This window comes from Strigops habroptila, chromosome 11 (assembly GCF_004027225.2).
Source record: "Strigops habroptila isolate Jane chromosome 11, bStrHab1.2.pri, whole genome shotgun sequence".
Taxonomy (NCBI): domain Eukaryota; kingdom Metazoa; phylum Chordata; class Aves; order Psittaciformes; family Psittacidae; genus Strigops; species Strigops habroptila.
Window position 1 is genome coordinate 32,907,922 of NC_046360.1, and position 19,765 is coordinate 32,927,686.

Below are 19,765 nucleotides of genomic sequence, written 5' to 3' on the forward strand. Positions count from 1 at the left end.
ATTGTCAGCCAGTTAACTTAAGCTTCTAGTTCAACACTGTTATGGCCACAGAACTGTCTTAAGTGTTTAGTGTGATGCTAATCCAGAATTCATTGTAAACAAGCCTAGAGGATGTTGCATTACTTTGATCTTTGCACACCTACCTCCCACCTCAACCTTACAGTGTGTGTGGCTATTAATCAGTGTTATAGTTTATCTCAGAGATTCTTCATGTTAGTAGGAAAATATTCTGTATTTGTCTTCTCAGCAGGTCCTTTCTCTCACCTTGGCTCACCGTGCTCTCTGCTGTCATTGCCAGAGACCACCTGAGATCTGGGCTTCCTCCTTGTTGTGTGTCTGTGGATTTCTCAAAGTGAAAATATTTCTGCTTCACATGTGTTAGATTTTTCCCTTCTGGACTTCTCTGGGGCAGATACAGTTGCCACTTTCTCTGGAGAAATGACATCCTTTGTTCAGTGTCATGGTGCTACAGGCTCCATATGGACACAAAAGACATCGCATGCTTTAAGAAGAGAGGAGCAGAAAATGTCCTCATATTCTTCCTCATGCCTTTACTTCAGGTAGGACCCCACTGCATGGAAACATGTTGTAGCTTGCAGCAAAGCTGTGACAAAGATCAACAGAATTGGGTTTTTCCTTCATCTGGACACAACTTTAGCAGCACTCAGCAATTTATGTCACCCACCAGCACTGCGGACACTTGACCTGCTCAGACACAGAAGGGATCCAGGGCTGTAGATGTATTTAAACTATGCTCTTGAAAAAAATCAAACTCAAACCTCAGTATTTTGAGGAAGAAAATAATAAAATATTCTTTTCTCAAGGTAGAAAGATGTAATTTCTGCCATCATTCATGCAGTAGCTCTTGGATGACTGAACTATGCCTATCCAGGCTCTCCTTTGAATCTCCACAGAAAGAGAGCTGAGGTTGGCACGTACTTTAATATTGTAGTGGTTTAAAGCTTCAAGATGTGTTTGTCTAATATGATGCTGTGAAACTCTTACTTTCCCTTTTTTTCCCTTGCTCTTTGAGAGCCATTGAGTTGTCAGTGTTAGACAGACCTACAGGACATCCTGCTATCAAACTTCATCTAGGATATGACAGTAATCGATATTTTTCCTGCAGGCGCCATCCATGACAGACCATGCTCCCCTTCTCGGGATGTTGTCGTAGCTGCATGACCTCTCTCTTTCCCAGGTTATGGTTGTCCTGGGCTGCAAAGATGTCGGAGGGTGAAGGAAGGTATCTTCTCTAGGAGCTTTGAGAAGTTCAAGGCTGAAGCTTGAGGGCACCAGAAGCTTGAAGAGGCCAAAGGGAGAGAAATTCAGGGGTTTCTGCTGCATTTGCTGGCATTGCTGATCTGAATTTAGCTGGGGGCAACAGAAGCTTATTTGTCACAAGCACTCAAAATTTTCTGGCCTGGTGAATAAATGATAATATTTCTGCTTTTCAACCTCCACATTTGAATTCTCTAGGGTTTTTGGAACTTTTAAGCCAAAACACTATTCGTTTAAATTTACACTAGAAGTATGAATCACTATTTATGTGAAGAAAATAAGGTGGAGCACCCTGTGAATACAGTAGATTAGGTTAGGTGCTCGTAGAATAGTTTCACTGGGGATTTATGACCTGTTAAGTGCATTTCTGTAGGAGCAAATGCTGAATTACCACTTCAGTGCTGGTACATTCACTCATGCAGATTGAGAGGGATACCAAAAGGTAGTGTGCCAAGAAAACTCTTGCCTGCTCCTGATTCTGAACACAACCTGAAAGTTTTGAGTGAATACATCTCCTTCAGATTCACGGCTTCCACCTAAAATAATATTTTAAGAAGTCCTGTTAGTAATAAAGTAACAAGCGTTATTCATTCTTCTGACAGGAATTACTAGCTGCACTGAGGTGCTCTCTGCTGATTCAGCAGCTAGGGCTGCTGCTGGAGTCTTAACCATGCTCCATCAAAGTTGAGTTTTATTGCTGTGTAGGTGGTTCGTCCTGTAACTTTGTGCAATTCTTTATAGCATAACCCTCCAGTTTATCATAATTTCCTTCCACTGGAAGGATTTTGCAAATGGATGTGGCTTTGTTGTTCTGAGTGCCTTTTAAAGCATAAAATTTAGAAAGTATTTTATGTTTGACTTCAGGAAGGTAGGGAAAAGATGGGAAGTCATTTTGCTTTGGTTGTGGTATGGATTTGTTAAAATAACAGAAACATCTAGGCTGTGATTTGAGCAGTTCATCTAACTGGAGTCTTGCTATAGCAGGCTGGTATGAGTTAAAGTAATATACCAATTGGGACTGGATGTAGTATTTCCAACAAAGATCCAGTTTGTAGCCTCAGACCAGTAGTTTTTGTCAACAGACACTGTCCAAATTAATATGGAAACAATCATTAACAATACAGTTGAGGCTATTGAAGCATTTGTGGGGAACATCCAAACATCTGAACTCTATGGGGCTGGTTTGTATCCAGCAATAAAAGTTCATTGTTTCTTTTTGTTTGCTTGTTTGTAATAGAGAGGGAAAAAAAGAGAAGAATATAGAATTGGAATCAAATCAGGTGTCTGCTGAACCATGTTAATTGTTAAGATGAACTCCCATGGCAATGTTTAAATATCTTTTTAGTACACTGAGCCATAAAAAGGTTTTAAGTTTACTTGTGTTAGGAAAATGTGGAAGCAATTAATTTACCGACATGTTATGGGTTTACAAGGAGCCTTCATTTCATGGGTGGCTGGAAGATAGAACATGCCTAGATTATATTGAATTTAAGAAGCCAACTGAATACCTAAGGATTTTAAAGTGGATGTTTTTGCTTTGTGATCTTATTTGAACTCTGGCCAACCATGATGAATGTTTTCTGTCTTACTACATATTCTTGTCTCTTTGACCTCACAAGAGACCTGAAATAATAAATGTAGGTATTGGACTTTATTTACTTATTTACTTAGTAGTTAAAACAAGAAAGCAAACAAAACCATGATGTATTTCACCTCTTCTTCCCCGCACCCTCTTGACAAATGGCTGTTGGAACAGTGTTAAACTGTGACCTTAAAGCCACAGGCGTAATGAAACTGTGATCTGGCAGATGTGACAGACTCATCTTACACAAATCACTCTCTTTTGTCACTGCTGGCATATGGCCAATGAATCTTCTAATTATTGAATGGCTTTTATAGCCCCATTATTTATAATCACTTTTGGACAGCAGCTGGAAGACAAGGATGGGACAGAATGAAATGATATAGCACAAACTATTATCATTTGTCTAACAACTGCTGGGATTAGGAATATTTGATGAAGATGTGGTTACCAGAGCAGTCTTGTTAAATGACAAAAATCCACTCAGCCTTCATTTTGTCTTCTAAGATGGGCTGCTGCCTACTGGACCTTGCCACGAAAATTATTATGTTAATTGATCCAGAAATAGAATACAATCTCTGCAGACATTAACAAAATGCATATGTGAGTATCAGGGCTACTTTTATGCAAGGACTTGAGGAAAATCCATTGCAAACATTAGTAAGACAGAGTGGTGATGCCCTGGCACTACTGTTGTGCCAAGTGCTGCATGGAAAGGTTTTAATAAGTGGCTTCTGCTTCCCAGGAGCCCTGTCTACACCCCACTTTTTAGTGAGAATTATACAACAGATAGAGAAGTTGGGTTTCGTTACTTTATTAATATTTTAACATTTCTTAAAAAACAAAAAAAAAAAATAGGTGCTGGGGTTTTTTTTAAGGGAGATAACTGGTTTATAACCAGCTTAATTTAATACACTTTAAAGGGAGCTATTTTGACTCTAATTATAGATGAGTTTGCATTGGGTTCTTTCTGCTGGAGAAAGGAGTATGAAATCTTCCAGGCTGGAAGGCCAGTCAGCTGGGACTGCAAATCCACAAGATGCTCTAGAAAATGTGAGCTTCAGGTTCTCTGCTCATGTCTCAAAATGAGTGGGGTTTTTTGGGGGGGAGGAAGGTGTTTGTTTTGGGGTTTTTTGTTGGTAGTTTTTTGGTGTTTGGTTTTTTTGCTTGTCTGTAGTTCTGTATTTTGTAGCACAGAAATAACCCCCTGCTAACCATGACAACTTATTAATGTCTATTAAATACCTTCAGATAGAGATCTTCAGATAAAAGACAGTATATTATAATCAGGGGTTTATACTGCAAATCCAACATGTGCAATCTTTGTGTCTTTAAAAAAATGAATCCTTCCTTCTCGATGTAGACATCAGGGCGGCGAGAGAGGGTCTTAATCCAGATGACTCTATTACACTTTTATCCCTTTAGCAAGGCCTTTAACCTTTCATTGCTTCATGGCCCTGTTGTTTTGAAATGGTCTTTGTCTGCCCGCAGAGAATCCCTCTGCTAAAGATGCCTTTAATGGGAGATCCCAACAACAGAAGGGGAATTCTGTTGCAATTCGGGAATGGAAACTGGATTTTTCCAGTTTAGATGCTATTGGTCACTGTGAATGTAGCAATTTTTCCCAAAGAAGGTGAAAGCAAAAATATATATTAGTGTAAACCTGCTTATTAGGAGTGTAATATAGGTCAGAGACCACCGTGTCCCAGGCCTGACCGTGACCTGTCTTTGCGCAAGCACCTACGGGCTCTGCCAGACTATTGCTATTTATCAGGATTATCTGTGACCATCTCAAGACATAAATGGGATAAACCAGCTGCAGTAATTAATATAAACATAAAATCTAAAATGATCATTTCCAATTGCGTAAAACACGAGTTAAAATCCATCTTCAGAATGTACATATTGCACAGTTCTGGCACAGACTATCTACCAGCTGGCAGGAAGGTGCTGTCAGCCCTGCAATGTTCACACTCTGCTTTCTCTTGAAAAAATTCAGATTTTGCTTGGTCATGTATGCAGTTTGCTTTCCTTATTGGAAACCTGTATGTCAATAAGGCCAAGAGGTTTTCGCTCCTCAGCTCTGCACTGCTTGCTGGTGGTAGTGCTCTGGAAGAGATGGATGTTCTTATGCAGCAAAGACAGCGTTAGATGATCTGGTATGCGGCTTGCTTCCCTGCAGAAGCTGGAAATCGTAGCAATAAGCATCAGAGCATAATTCAAAGCATAGTTTCTCTAGTGGCTTCAATATTCTGGAGGACAAATATGTGACAGAGGGTTGTGGGTTTGAAAGAAGTATGGTTAGAAACAGTCAATATTTTTCATTAGTCACAAAAACATCTAGGTTACATATTTATCGACACAAAACTGACAAGCACAGTTTATTGTTTCTCAGAAAACTGTATGTCAGTACCTTTTTATTCCCTATGAGATGTTTTGCTTCTCCCTTTGGGTTTGTTTTTGCTACTAAAATCTTGTTATGATGTAATGGTTTGAAAGATGATTAATTAAGAATAATTGAGAATTCAGCCATTCAATGAGTTGCCCTTTGTTCCATTCAAAGGTAAAGAAGGATTCAGATAACAAAATGGAAACATCTCAGATTTTGAGTAGGACCGCAGGGAGAGAAGCAATGGAAAGTTGATTTTCTGACTGTATATTCACATTTCATTAGTGGAGGAAAATTGGAAGGAAACTGTTACAACAACAGAAAAAATCTTTGTAGATGTTTTACTTCTAAACCTTTAAAATATGAATTTTGGTGAGCTTAGTAGGGAAGAATTTATTTTTGCATTTTTTTATATCTGGTTTTCTAAAGCTAGATATATCAGCCTAATTTCATTACAGAAATAACAAGGTGATTTTTTACTGTGTGCAAATAAATGCATTTCCAACATATGAAGGCCAGCAGGAAGGAAGAGCTGAGCACTGGCTCCTAAGACCTATATCTTCTCATTTGGAAACTGCTTTTCCTGGGTTGCATCTTTTGTTCCTCCGCTATTATCAGTGTAGGATCTCTTTACATGCCTTCAGCAGAGAAGAAAAGAAAGAATTTCAAAAAGAATAAGTGTAAGATCTAATCTCCTTGAGAACAGAGGAGCATTTTGAAGGGCAGTAGCATACTTGTAGTTAACGCAGCTCATCTCTAAGGAAACTGGCGCCAGGTATTTTCTTGAGCACAATTTATACATGGAATTAGACTTTACAAACGGAGGACTGCTGTGTGGCCCTTCCATCCAGCCTGATGGTACTTGGTATATGAACTGAAGCTGTTAGAGGGTAAGACTTGTTTTCAGAGAGGGTTCATGAGCAAGACGTGCCTCTGAGGGTATGAATTAATTTTACTGCTACAATTTGCACACAGAAGGTTGCTGGAATGTCACTGCCACATCTTTCAGATTCTCAGGAATTGCAAGTGCTTGTATTTTGGCCTCAAAAAGAGTTTATTAGAGCTTATAAACTTGTGTCTAGCACTAGAATCTATTAAATCATGCCAATATCAAGCACGTGTCCTCTCAATTCTGAGGGGATTTTTGGAAAAGATAATCAGAGTGGTAGGTAATCAAATGGTAGAGAATCCAGCGTGTTCCAGGATGGATCCTTTAGGCAGCTTTCTACATGGAGTTAGTTTCTGTGTTAGCTTATTTTCTTCTTCTATGCTCTGGAGCACGTTGCATCAGGTGAATCTGCTTTTGCCCAAAGCTGAGATAGTCAGGCCTGCAAGAAGCCTTCATTTCTATCAAGAATTTTCTGGAATTTAGCAACAAAAATGTGGCTTAGCAAGCACTTTCTGTTGTGTGGTTGGTTTCTTTTTTTTTCCTCTATTCCTTTTCTATCTCTAATTAAAATAAATGTAATAGAAATGAGCATCACTGTGAGCTCCCTGAGGGGACAATCATGTGAGTGTAAGTATTGCTATAGCCCCTATTTTTGCAACTGCCATCTTGCCTAGTGCATTAGTGACTCAGCTGGGAAATCCCAGCTCCTGCATAAACCAAATAACCAAACTTTCCAGCGGGGGCTGTAATAGATGGAGATGTTAGATGGAATGGGCACAGAGGGGAGCTAAAAGCAGATATCATCACTAAATTGCATATTTTGTGTGGTCAAACAAGCCTTAGCTCAGCAGAGCTTTTTCACCTCTAGACATTATGGTGACATAAATCATTGAATCATGAATCACAGTATTTCAGGAGAAAGATGGTGTTATGTGATACATGCAGCTCAGTGCATTAATTTCTTCACTGGAATTAGCCCTTGCATTATGTCCAAACTGTTTGTCATCTTTGTTCTTTTTGCTGTGGGAAACCACCTTGTCTTACTATCTCTTGTACAAAGAAAAATATGGAGTGTTTAGTTAAAAGATAAAGAAATGCTTTATTATTTCAGGGGATGCTCTTTTTTTTGGTCCCCAGTCTTCCTCTGAAATATGAGGATGTGGTATGAAATCAAACATCTGGAGTTCAGAAGGTCAGCTCTGATACTGGAAAACTGTAGCCTGCAGGTCTATGAAGCCCTCCAATAGCTTCCTATGTGGAAAACCATTTTTATAGTGCAATAACCAGAGGTCATTTGTTAGAAGATGGGTTGGTAATATGCTCTTGGAGTGAGGGATGTTGCTGGGGTAACTCAGGGAAGTGTCTTGAGCCAGTTTTATCTGCCTTAATTTCAGTTTTTGAGCCATTTCTGTAATAAGCATCTTGGTCTTTAAAAATCTTCTTTCTATTAATAGCTGAGCCTACTGCCTGAGCCTTCCATTCTTCAACAAGAAATTTAGTTTAAAACTAAAAAAGATAAATACAAATCACCTATTTATTTTCTGGCATTTGATGTTGTACTTCAGACTAGGGTTTTTTTGTGTTTAGTTTTGGCTTTTAATTAATATTTCTGTTAAAATGTTGCAGGACTGCATTAGTCAGATAGTTCCTGCCCATGGTCATTTAATGGGCTGCACTCTTGTTCTCATTTGTCTGGAACCACTGCTGCCTCCCAGACCCTTGTCCAACTGCGCTCCATTGCAGTATTATTATTCTTGATTTACTCTGCAGTGATTCCTAGAGGCTCCAGCCAGGAATCTGCAACTGTGATGTTATATTCACTGTCAACCAGTATTGAGACAATCTCTACATTACATATTCACAACCCAAAAAATGCAGATCATAACAGACCACAGAAACAGCTGCAGTGGGTCAGCCCAAAGTCCATGTAGCCCAGCATTCTGGCTCCAGCTCTGGCCGTAAAAACAAGATGCTTAGCAAAGGAAAGGAAAAGAGCAAAATGTTTGATACTCCCCTACGTTTTTTCCTAGGTCTCACAGACACCAATTTATTTTCACCTACACCCCTTTTCACAGCCCTCAATGGGTCTGTCTTCAAGTGCTTTTCCAGCCTCCCCTTAAAGCTCCTCAATAAGCTTCTTGCACCCCCAGTGCTCTCCAGCAAGGAGGTCTGCCAAAGCCTATGTGAACTACTGCCACTGTTGGGTGGGTTTCAACCAAGCTCTCGTCAGCTTTCTATGGTGTCTCCTGGTACTTGTGTTGGGAAAGGCAGGGAACAGCCAGTCCCCACCCACCCTCTGGGTCTGTTGGAGACCAAAGTCCACAACAGGCTGCAGCATCCCAACCCGTTTTCTTGCTCTTTGCACAGCAACTGCTCCAGACTTTGATCATCCTGGTTGCGTTTCTCTGAAGCTTTTCCAGTGGTTTTTAACTTTTCTTTTTTAGAGAAAAAGAGTTTCTATCCCTATTCTCTGTATGTTCTTGTGTGGTTGTTTCTGCTCTTCAGTCAAATTAATGTCAATGTTATTCCAGACTTGGAAATATTTCATTTCTCAGAAAATACTTCAGTGAGTTGCACCAGTTCACAAGTTCTGCTACAAGAAAGTCTTTGCTATTCAGCCACTAGCAATGTTTATTAACATCTATGTTTCTTTCTGTTTTCTTTTTTTGTTTTGTTTTCAACTCATCTTTATTCCCACACACTTCTGAAAATGTTAAAAACCGAATCAAGTAACAAATAAATTTAAGTCAAAAGTGTTGCATATTATTCTTTTGGTTTTAAGGACTTTGGGTGCTCTTAACTCCTTCAATCAATTATTTTCTAACTCCTGCTGTGTGCTGGGGTAGATATCAGTGCAAAGTATAGCATTTGTTTGATTTTGTGTCATGTTCAGCTACATTACTACCTCCAATGGGAGCAGCCTTTGCCTTCTGTCTGTCTGCACCACTCACCCCACTCACCCTGCAGCGAGCTGCAAAAGCAATATTCTACCTTTATTATTTTTCGTCTTTTTCACATCATCTGTCTTTCTCCATTTGCTCAGACAAAGAAGTGATAAAAGGGAATGATGATCTGTTTAACACCACAGGAAGAAAGATGCATTATGAGACAAGAGAGACCTCTTGTTTACAGCGAGTTATTTTTGGTAATTAGCCATTTGTAGAGGAAGATGAGCCTCCGCTTGTAAAGTCAGCATGCCATAATTTAGGGGACTTTGAATGGAACTCTAACATTTGCCTGGATTGGAAATGTTAATTGTGTGCATTTAGAAATAAATAAACGGCTGTTTTTCCATTGCAGGAAGCAGACTGAACAAAGACCTGAGACACTATCTCAACCAGAGGTTTCAGAAAGGATCGCCAGATCACGACCTGCAGCAGACTATTAGAGATAACCTTTATCGCCATGCTGTGCCTTGTAAGTAAGAAAACATTGACCCAGTGGATTACATGCAGTAGAGTTTCATTTTTAGGCTTTTTTGAGGCAGTCTTCACATGGTGGTATGCATATAGGGTTCAGGTAGGGTTGATAAGGAAAATAGTTCATCTCTGAACTCTGCTTTTATGATTACGTTTTTGGGATCAGTTGATGGTGATGCTTGCTTTGGAGAAAAAACCTTTAAAAACAGCCATGAATGAAGTGCTTGCCTTAGAAATAGTCTTCACTAACTTAATTATGGTGAGTGTTCTTTTATTGGTTTGAAACTTACGAATAAAAAAACCTGCTTGTATTTTTATTTCCTTAGCAGAACTTTATTTCTGATGCTTATTTAACTTGTGAAATTTAACAGCCTTTTATGGCTGGGTGCCATTGTAGCAGGCAACTGCCACTGTGGGAAGGTCATCCTCGATTCAAGTAGGAGATAAACAGCAAGAGGTAGTGAAGCTGAGAAAGAAATGCTCTTTTTCACTCAAAACCCCAACAAACAACCAGAAGGAAAATGGAGATGTTTTGGAAGGTGTTAATTTTTAGAATTTCAGAATCTTTACTCAAAATGAGACTGTCCTTGCAATTTTGGGAAGATGTCCGAAGAGTGGAGAATGATCCTGTTTCATTGCACTGCTGTTTGGCATTCTCCAGCTGCCAGGATATGCTATTCTAAGGAAATGGTTTTTCTGCTTAACTTGGATGAGCTGTGGGAGTAATGGTATGCCTTTCAGATCAGGCTGGGATAAGAACTGATAACCATCCTTGTTGTAGGATACTGAGATGAGCAGCCAAGTATTTTGAAGTTTTCTATCTCAACATGAATCAGAGGTTGTTTATCCTGGTAGACTTCTCTAAATGTTGAATAATGATGATGCCACTCAAAAATCATTATTTGCCAACAAATATCACATAATGGTATGTCGAGTAATAGCCATTTTCAATCTAAGTGTTGCATGCAGGAGAACTGTGGAGGACCAGACTGTGGAGGACCACAGTTAAAATTGTGTGGTAACACTGACAAATGTTGATTCTTCAAATGGCAGATGCTGTATATCACCATTGAGTTTATTCTCATTTTATCAGTGGAAAACATTTAAAGTGTCGTGCATGGACATAAAGAATAAATATGAATTATTATTTTCTATTGAACACTTGCATTTTCCATTTTGTCAATGTGAAATATGATTAGTTCTCAATCATCTAACTTGCCAGGCTGCAGGGTTTTTAAGGCATACTGTGAAAAGTGCCTTCTAGGAGAACACACACAATGTTTGGATTGGGAGATGCAATGTTGTGATGCTAATGTCCTTCTGCCTATGTGTTCTATTCCAATTTCTAAAGCAGGAAATAAAGCAAATGAGCGTGAGTTCTGTGGAAACATTTTGGGCATTACCAAAGTTACATTTTGAAATGTTTTCCATTGATTCTTTTCTCTGATTTATTAAACTTGATGGTGAGCTAAACTGCTTGGACTCACTAAAGACTTTTGGTTTGAAATTAAGAGCAATGAAAATAATTCCTGCCTTTTAGAAATAGGTGGGGGAAATATGGGTTGCCAATGTATTAATAAGAACATCAATTCTTACGTTCCATTTATGAAACAAATGGAAAATCTAGGAAGTAGAGCTAGTTATATTGTGTTTCCATACTCAGAGTTTTAAAGCAGGAAGCATTTAATTTTTTCTTCATGTACTATGAGGATGGTAGCAGCAGTAGGTTTTAAGAATGATGCTAATATTCATATGTGAATTTGAATGAGACTGCTGCATGCACGGTGGGTTGGGATGCTTTACAGGTCTGGAGATTAATCTAGCTGTACACTCATATTTTTATTCCTTGGTACACGTGACCAGTAAATCCAGAGCCCTGGACCAATCTCAAGTGCTAATGGATTATGAAGTCTTGTATTTTGAAAATGGAATTCCCTGCTGATTATGTGGTGAACAAGAACACAAGGTCACTTGGACTGAGCATGCTTCGCTTGACAGCTGCTTTTTGCTGCACTACTATAAAGGCTAAATGAAGTGATAATTAGTAAATGCAAAATGGAGAATGACAATGTTAACCAGTTCTTCACCTGAAATTCTAGTAAGAACCGTGTGGTTCAGCTCCAACTAGTTTGGTACAGGTAGTGAGAAAACCCAGACGGCTTCTGTTTCCCAAACAGCCATGTGACAGTTGTGTGCTCGGCTGACTTGAGCACTGAGTGAAGACACAGTTTTAGTTTTTGTAGAAGATAAAGGTCAAGTAGAGGGGAGGAAAGATGCAGAAAGTTTGACTTGACCTCATTGTTTCAAATTGCAAGGACACACTGCTTAAGCATCATATAGATTTTTACTTTAGGGGAGTTGGTTAAGAGTTTGCTTTATTTTCTCATGAACAGTCAAGGGTAAGAAAGTGGGATGATGTCCGCTCCCAAAGGGGATATGAGCATTGCCTAAGTGGGTGGACACAGGGATGGTTTTCCAAGAGGCCCGAGGACTTCATCCCTGACCTTGGAGCTGTCATAAACAAATGAGACCTTGAAGTGGAGCCAGAAGTGAAGTATTATTGAAATAAGTAGGTGAACCACACAGTTATTTTTGCAGGCTGAAGTCTTCCACTGCTCCTCAGTAGCCTCTGCCCCTCCAGCAGGTTTCCTCTGAGTCTTCATACCCTCAGCTCCATCCTCTGTGTTTTCTGCAAAGATTTGTGGTAAAACAAGCTTCCAGGTGTCCTCCAAGTTTTGTTGTCATGCCGTCATGAGTGCTCTGCTGTTACTATCACACCAAACCCATGTGTTTACTTACAGACCCAAAGCATTATCCTCTGGAATTTACAAGTTACTTCTAAATTACTTCAGCATCATAATCTAGGATGAAGCTAGAGTAAGAAAGAGAGGCAGGACACCTTATTTAGGTATTTGAACAGTGCAGAAGTGCTTATGAAACCATGCATTTACAGTCTGCAAATCTTTGAAAGAGTTAGTATAGTTCAGGCACTGAACTAGCTTGTATTTCATATGTATATATATACGTATATATAACTATGTGTTATTTCTTTCACTTTCTTCCCAATGCTCTCATTTCACTGTTAACTTCATAGGCTGGGTCAGAGCCTTTTTTTCCTGCTGAAGAAAAAACAGCACCTTAAACTTGAGCAAAGTTATTGTCCTTATGTGTTCAGATAAATAACTATTTGCATTCCCAGCATGTATGATCCACTGTCAAAACTAGGAAAAAACCTCAAATACATTATCCAGATTAGCAAGATGTCAGTGCAGTCTCTATCTATCCCCTTTGCCTTGTTTTCTTTTGAAGCACCACATTTTTCCTGATTTCTGATGTGCCTAATGAAGATCACCAGAAATAATGTTCTATTTGTGGGCTGGTTAATGGCTCCATTGAGCTTGGAGTGGACTGTGAATTGGCAACCATTTCATGATTACTGATTGGCCATGACTGTACCAGAAATGCTTTGACTGATGCAGAGACTTTGCCCAAAGCTTATTTTTAGAGTGAATTTCACTTATTCCAGCTCAGTTTTGCCAGCCTAAACGCATAAGAGCCAAAGAGCAGGTTTACCAACTGTGTGAGGCATCTTGCTGGGGCACCTTGTAGCGTGTCTGAGTCCACCTGTGTTAACTGAAGTTGATGGGACTTGAATTACATCTGATCTGGGGGGAGGCTGAAAGTCTGTGATGTAGTATGTGTTGACATCCTGGCTTTAGGTTTCAGAGAGTGTTTCTAAGAGCACAACTCTCCCAAACAGGACTGGTATATGTGAAGATTTACTTAGTGTAAAATCTGATTAGTTGGAAATACAAGTAAGAATATATCTGTGCAATAGTGTTAATTGAGAAAGATATGTGATAGCAACTTACTTGAAGTAAGCGCAGCAGCGTGTCTAAACCACTGTTCATGGAAGGCTGAACAGACAGGATTATCTTCCTCATTTTGAAATGATGGTAGAGGGCATCTGTGTAAAACAAGCAAGCAGTACTGGCTATTTGTCCCTGTCGATTATTCTCAACAACCTGACAAAAAGTTTTCTTTTTGAAGTGTATCAAGTAGAATCAGAGAGGTGATATTATTTCTATTAAAAGCTTATCTCAGCATGTTGGTTTTGATTTGGTGTTTTGGTTGGTTGGTTTTGATGTGTTGGTTTGTTTTTCTTTTCTTTCTTTCTTTGAGCACATTTACTTGATTCTCCACTTGTTTCAGTCCCATGTGATACACAGAGGTAGCTATGGATGGTCTGGCATCTGTACCTTTAATTGCTAAAAGTGTACCTGGTGCAGGCATGACTGAAATAACAGATCAATGGTCCCCTCCCTATTCACCTATAGTCTTTATTTGTCGTATTTCACTAATGTGCAACTCCTTCCTTTGCCAGGCTGTAGTCTTCAGAAGCAAAACTCTGGAAAGTGCAAGATCTTTTTGATGGTAGATGAAAAGGGGCCAATGTAATGGCCAGACTAGAGTTAAGTCTTAGATGTCAGCCTAGAGGCTGTGTGGTAATCTTTTTTTTTTTCCCTCCTCGTCTGGATTTTAAAACCTCAGGAGGTCATCATGCAGCAGTTGATTCACTTTCCCAAAACAAGTACGTGCCCTGAGATTAATTGGCTGGAGATTTCAACGTTAGAGATTTACCACTTTCATTTCTGCTGTCTTTTCTCTCACCTTCCCAGAGTTTGATCTGTTCCTCTGTCTTCAATTACAGAACAGCAGCTCCAACTGTTGTGGTTAGTCTTACAGGGGATCGTGAAGCAAAAGAGAAAGAAATGGATAAAAATCAATAGTGTAAGTGTTGAGTGATCTATAAGGAGGCTTAGAAAAAGACAAGGACACCCAGGCTCCTGGCTGGCCTGAGCTATCCCACATTTCAGTGGGAAATGTAAGAATAAGTGTTTTATTCCAAGCAATCTGCTGGTGCAAAGGAAAAGTCTCCTTAAGGAAAACCAATAATACTGAACAAGGAAACTCTACAGTATTTATGGGATAATCTTTAGTAAGTGGATGTAGATGAGCACAGAGAACCTTACTATCTAATTAAATGTTTTAATAAATAATTGAACTATCAAAGGGTAGTTTAGTTGCTCCAAGAGTCAGATAAGCTGCTACCTGCATAACCACCATAATCTGCAGCTGATGGAGGACTAGAGAGACTGAGTAGGCTGAGGTGTGATGGAACTGCTGTCAAACATGCAGACTTAGGTGATTTCCCAGGATAGTTTTTAAAGCCCTGTAGCACTGGGTTCCCTGTAAGTATTCTGAACTTCAAAATGAATTGGTAGAAGGGATATGCAAACCTGCTTACAGAAGGTTCTTTTCTTTAGAATATTGAGCATAATATTGTGTAAGTGTACTGGGAAAAATTGTTGAAGTGAAGCAAAAAGACCTTTATGTTGCAAATGCATGTGTTTTTGCATGTGGAGATATTTGAGTCACAATTTTGAGGTTATTTTTAGTTACTAATTTTTATTAAGGATAAACAGAATCACTGACAGTGCACATTATTTTTCTTCACAGGCAATAAATCATCAGTTTATGTACACAAATGTTCTCAGAATTCTCAAAAGCTTTCCAGACCTGCAGCCTTCTTTATTATCCAAGTACCTTTTGTTGCAGTTCCTTTCCTAGAGGTGTAATTCTGCTTTTGTAATGAGAAAAAGTTGCATTGTCCATGAAATATTCATTTGAAAGCCCACACTGGTAAGGTGATGAAGAGCGGACTGATCTTTTTTTTCTAACACACAAAAAATAATTAATTGTTTTACAAGATTTATGGCAGGAAAAAGTTTTAAGTATATTTAAAATAGCGTCCTTATCACTAGGGTGCAACGTAGAGGTACCAGCAGTATGTAACAGTAATTTTTCTTAAGACTATTTGCTTGTGAGTTAATCTAACTATGAAGAATGAGGCATATTTTCCATGCCAGCTAATTTTTTACTTTTATATTTCCTATATTTTATTTTTCCTATATTTCCAGCAGGGGCTGTATTCTGAGTACAACCAGTGGGTTTAGAAAACCCTTGTAGCTGTGTTCCAGGGAGTGCGGCAGAATCGTAGCAGAGTCCCCTGCAGTTATCAGGGATATAATTATTTCACATATTAGTGAACCACATGTGTTTTCACTTTTGAGAGAGAAATAAATGCCCTGTTTGGGATAACAGGGCCAATATTTCTGTGGTTTAGTTCCTTTGTATAGACAGTCATTTGTGTTTAATCTAGGAGACTTCAGACCTTTTATTCCATCTAGTCTGTCCTTTCAGATCAATAGTGCATTTTGTGCCACTGGAACTATTGAGTATTATTTTTTTGAATTATTATTATTTTTTTAACACTTGGAAATAAACACACTTACAATAGCAAATACCTCTCCATCTGCTTACCCATTTGTGAGGAATAGCTTTTTGTGTTTCATTGTATACCCAGTTGAAATTGCATGCATGAGGCACCGGAGAACACTACAAAGCAGAAGAACTCAGCCTTATAGGCTCTCCCATGCCACTTGCCAAAGGAGATTTGAGTAAGAAGTGTGGGAAGAGATTACACGGCTAGTTTTCTTTGTTTTCTTTGTTAGTCCCCAGTGTACTTGATTTTATGGGGTTTTTTTTCATTGCAGTTGCTTTGTACTATGGCAAAGCATCTGCGAGTGGGTATTTAGTTAGTGCAAACAATGTCTGTGCATATGTTTTAAAATGTAGAAGTTTCTAAGGATGTGAGTCTCTGGGAAAGCCGAAAGTAAATCATAGCTGAGAGCAGGTACTGCTGGTTGAAGGGGTGAAGGTGAATTTACCCCACATTATGTACTTCAAAACTGGCTCTGTCCTGCCATAGTTTTTCATATGATGTCTCAGGGTCCTGATTAGATCTTTTGTGATGTCCCAGCTTTTGATTTTATTGAGGCAGTTTGATTTCTTTTCAACTACCATCATGTATCTGTTCAAGGTTTACAGTGTATTGATTATGCTACAAGCCAAGAGAATGAGTGTTCCAGGCAAAGGGAACAGTTTAAAATGAGAAGAATTTAAATATGTAGCTGTTCTTTAACCTGTTTTTTCCACTCGCACTTGCACTTGTGATTCACATTTGGTATTTCATGATTAACGCTGTCTAGAAAGCACCCATCACCATACACATAAGTATCTTTGTGCTTGGATGTGTTGACATATATGGTGGTTTCACAGTTACAAAAGTCTCATGCTTCTATCATCAAAGATGACGGTTCTTAAAAGAGGACACCTAAAAATCCTATTTATATGATCTTGTTCAGTGTAGTACCTGCAGTGTACTGTGGGCAAAACCAGTGGCATTGCAGAGGAGGAAATGCCTGTGATTCCCACTCATGTATCTTGCTGCCGTGACAGTCTCTGAGCCCAGGAGGGCAATGGCAGCTGCAAGCTCCTGATGGTTTGATGGGGATGCAGACTTTCTACATTTTGTCTTCAAACAATTATCCTTTTTTTAACATTGCCATGCTTCTTCACACAGAGCATGCTGTATCTGTCCTCTAAATCCTTTCTCTTTTTATTTCAGCAGAGAGGAGATCAGCTGTGTAATCATTTATAAAGCTGTTTAGATTCTGCTAGCTGGTTTTCTTTGGGGAGAGCCATACCCAGTACCTTTACTAGGAGTAACTCTGTAAATTAATCTTCATTGATTTCCTTCCTCCCTCACCCTCAGTGAACAAGAAGGTAGAGAAAAAATAGAATAAATATTTCTAGTTCTGCCCCTGTTGAAGGAGAAATAAATCTTTCCTATTAGTCATAACGGCCTAGATGTATCCTTTTTTTATAATGTGTTCTTGAATAATTAGAGCTTTGAGTTATGAAGTCAAGATTCTTGGGTCATTGCCAGAACAGATTTGTTTAAGGGGGACACTAGTTCTCTGAATTCCTTTTAAAGGGCTTTGTCATGTCCCAGGCTGCTCTTAATTAGTGATTTAAGAGGGAATACATCTGTTTCACTGAGGATTGTGAAAATTATTATTTAAATGGAAATGCGTAATAAATGGCTCTTTGAAAGGCTAATGTATCTTCAAAATGAGACGTGTATCACAGAGTAATCAGGTGGATAGTGAACTAGGAGTTCTACTTGCAGGGTCTTTTTGGAGACGAAGGTGGAGGAAAACATCAAAGACCTGTGGAAGCTTCATCTGTCACTGAATTATATTTCATGCTTTATCATTCATTCACTACCTGCACTTTTTCTTTAAACTTCAGGCTTAACACTTCATTTACCAGGAGAAAAAACAGTAAACAGATGTTGGTAAAAGGACGTCTGTAGGAAGAAACAATATTGCTTATTACATAAATTGATACTTCATTCTTATTCCAGACCTTCATGGCAACTCAAATACTGCCACTGCAGTATGGATTCTTCTACCAAATTTAAAGCTACTTAATGGGAGATTGTCATATGCTAAAAATGTGCAGGTAACCATTGCTATATTAGGGATTTGAAGTGGCAAACCTCAGAACTGAGGGGCTGGGGCAGGTGATGGGGAAAGGAGGAACTCCAATTTAAGAAACAGCTGCTTTTAGCAAACTCTTCCTTGAATAAATGACGAGGTGGATATTTATAAACGCAGCATTACATCTCCTGCTGTTCATAGGTCTTGAATTAGCAATCAAAACCTTGAAACTGGATATTTTGACTTTTCATTTACCTGTTAGTTTCTGAGTCCTTAATGCTCTCTTAGTTCATGTTTTCCTAAGGTGTGGGAGTTTTGCAGTTTTGTTCAGAGGGGGCAAATACACGAAAGCTGAAAATGTACTTGAATAGTAAGAGGGTTTTCAGCTCTCTTGAATCCAGGTATGTAAGGTTCTGACACAAGCAGCAAGTGTTGCAAGATGTGCAAGGGATTTGAGGAAAAGCCAGCAGGACACTACAAGGCAGTGCAGAAGTAGGAAGGCTGGACTCAACTGTGGAACGGAGCTAGAACCAGTTCTTCCAGGAATATAAACATCCCATAACGTTCATAAATATCTTTCCCATTTTCGGATTCCCATAATTTTACATATTTATTTTCCTATCTTATTTTGCCTTTTGCAATCCTCTGCAAACCCAATGTTTTCTGGAAGGGAGCAGCTGATAAGATGCAGTAGTGCTGCTCCTGTGTAACTAACCACACAGTTAGGAGCATCACATTGACAGACATTCTGTGAATTGCCCACATAATAGAACATTGATGATACCATTAAGGTGGTAAATTTAATATTATAGTACTATTAGATTTCTCCCTCATTAACTCTGATCTGATAAACAACCTCTGGCATATTTTGAAGGTAATAGTCACCTTACAATCACTACTGCTACTCTCTATCTGGCATTTCAAGCTCCTCTAGATTTATAGTTCTTCTGTCATCTAATCTGTACTTACTCCTTTATTTTTTCTTTGAACGTGTGCTTACAAGCAGACCCTTTCCTAGAGGGCCCTGGACATGCAATTAATACTTCTCAGCAAGAATAAAGTAATTCTAAATTCAATTTCTGAGATTTATGACAGTATCGATTTTAAAGAATAAAATGGACCCAATGTTCAGGCAAGCACGATGCAGACCTCCAGCAGTGTTTTAGTGCTAGGCACTTTATAAGGGTTAGTATAGGGTAATGTTGTAGCAGTGGTCATGTTCTTGGCTTTTGCCAGGTATCAGAGCAGCCTCTGCAAAATCTTGTTGGGGATCTAAGGGGTGAAGAGGGGACCAAGTGGATGCTTGTGGCAAGGGGTTGTGGCGCGTGTTGGGCACAGCCCTGCTACAGCATGCCTGGGAACTGGAAAAGGTAAAGAATCATTTTTTATTAGTTGCGTCTGTCCAGCAGAGACAACTTCCACTCCTAAATGTTAATCCTCAAGCAGCAAAACCATGAGCCACAGTTTAACTAAGTAACCTTCGCTCCTCTCCACTGGCAGGGAGGCTTCCATGGAGGTATCACTTGCCTCCTTGTTTTCCTAAGTGAGTCATGGTTTAATTAGAGCGCTGTCTCGAGGAGGAGTGGTTGTTATACATCACCTATCACAATGTAAAAGTGGAAAGCGACGCTGAAACACTGACCCTTAATCTGAAGTGCACCATCTGTGTTTTATTTCCACATCTTGCTGAGTTTACAGTTATTTGAATTCACAGTTTGTTCCCCATTTGCTGTTCCCACATGGTAAGGGAATTGGATCCAAAACGTACTGATGAAAGATTGAGAAGTCTGTTGGAGAAGT

General features: G+C 39.2%; 1 protein-coding gene across 24 annotated transcripts in view; it reads left to right on the forward strand.

Moving 5' to 3' along the window:
- MAGI1 (membrane associated guanylate kinase, WW and PDZ domain containing 1) overlaps positions 1 to 19,765 on the forward strand; it is a 340,411-nt gene that overhangs the window by 162,274 nt on the left and 158,372 nt on the right. For all 24 annotated transcript variants that reach the window (XM_030501199.1, XM_030501183.1, XM_030501186.1 and 21 more), the window contains exon 2: positions 9,439 to 9,555. In XM_030501199.1, the coding sequence (XP_030357059.1) occupies positions 9,439 to 9,555 (117 nt within the window). The remainder of the gene's footprint in view (positions 1 to 9,438; positions 9,556 to 19,765) is intronic.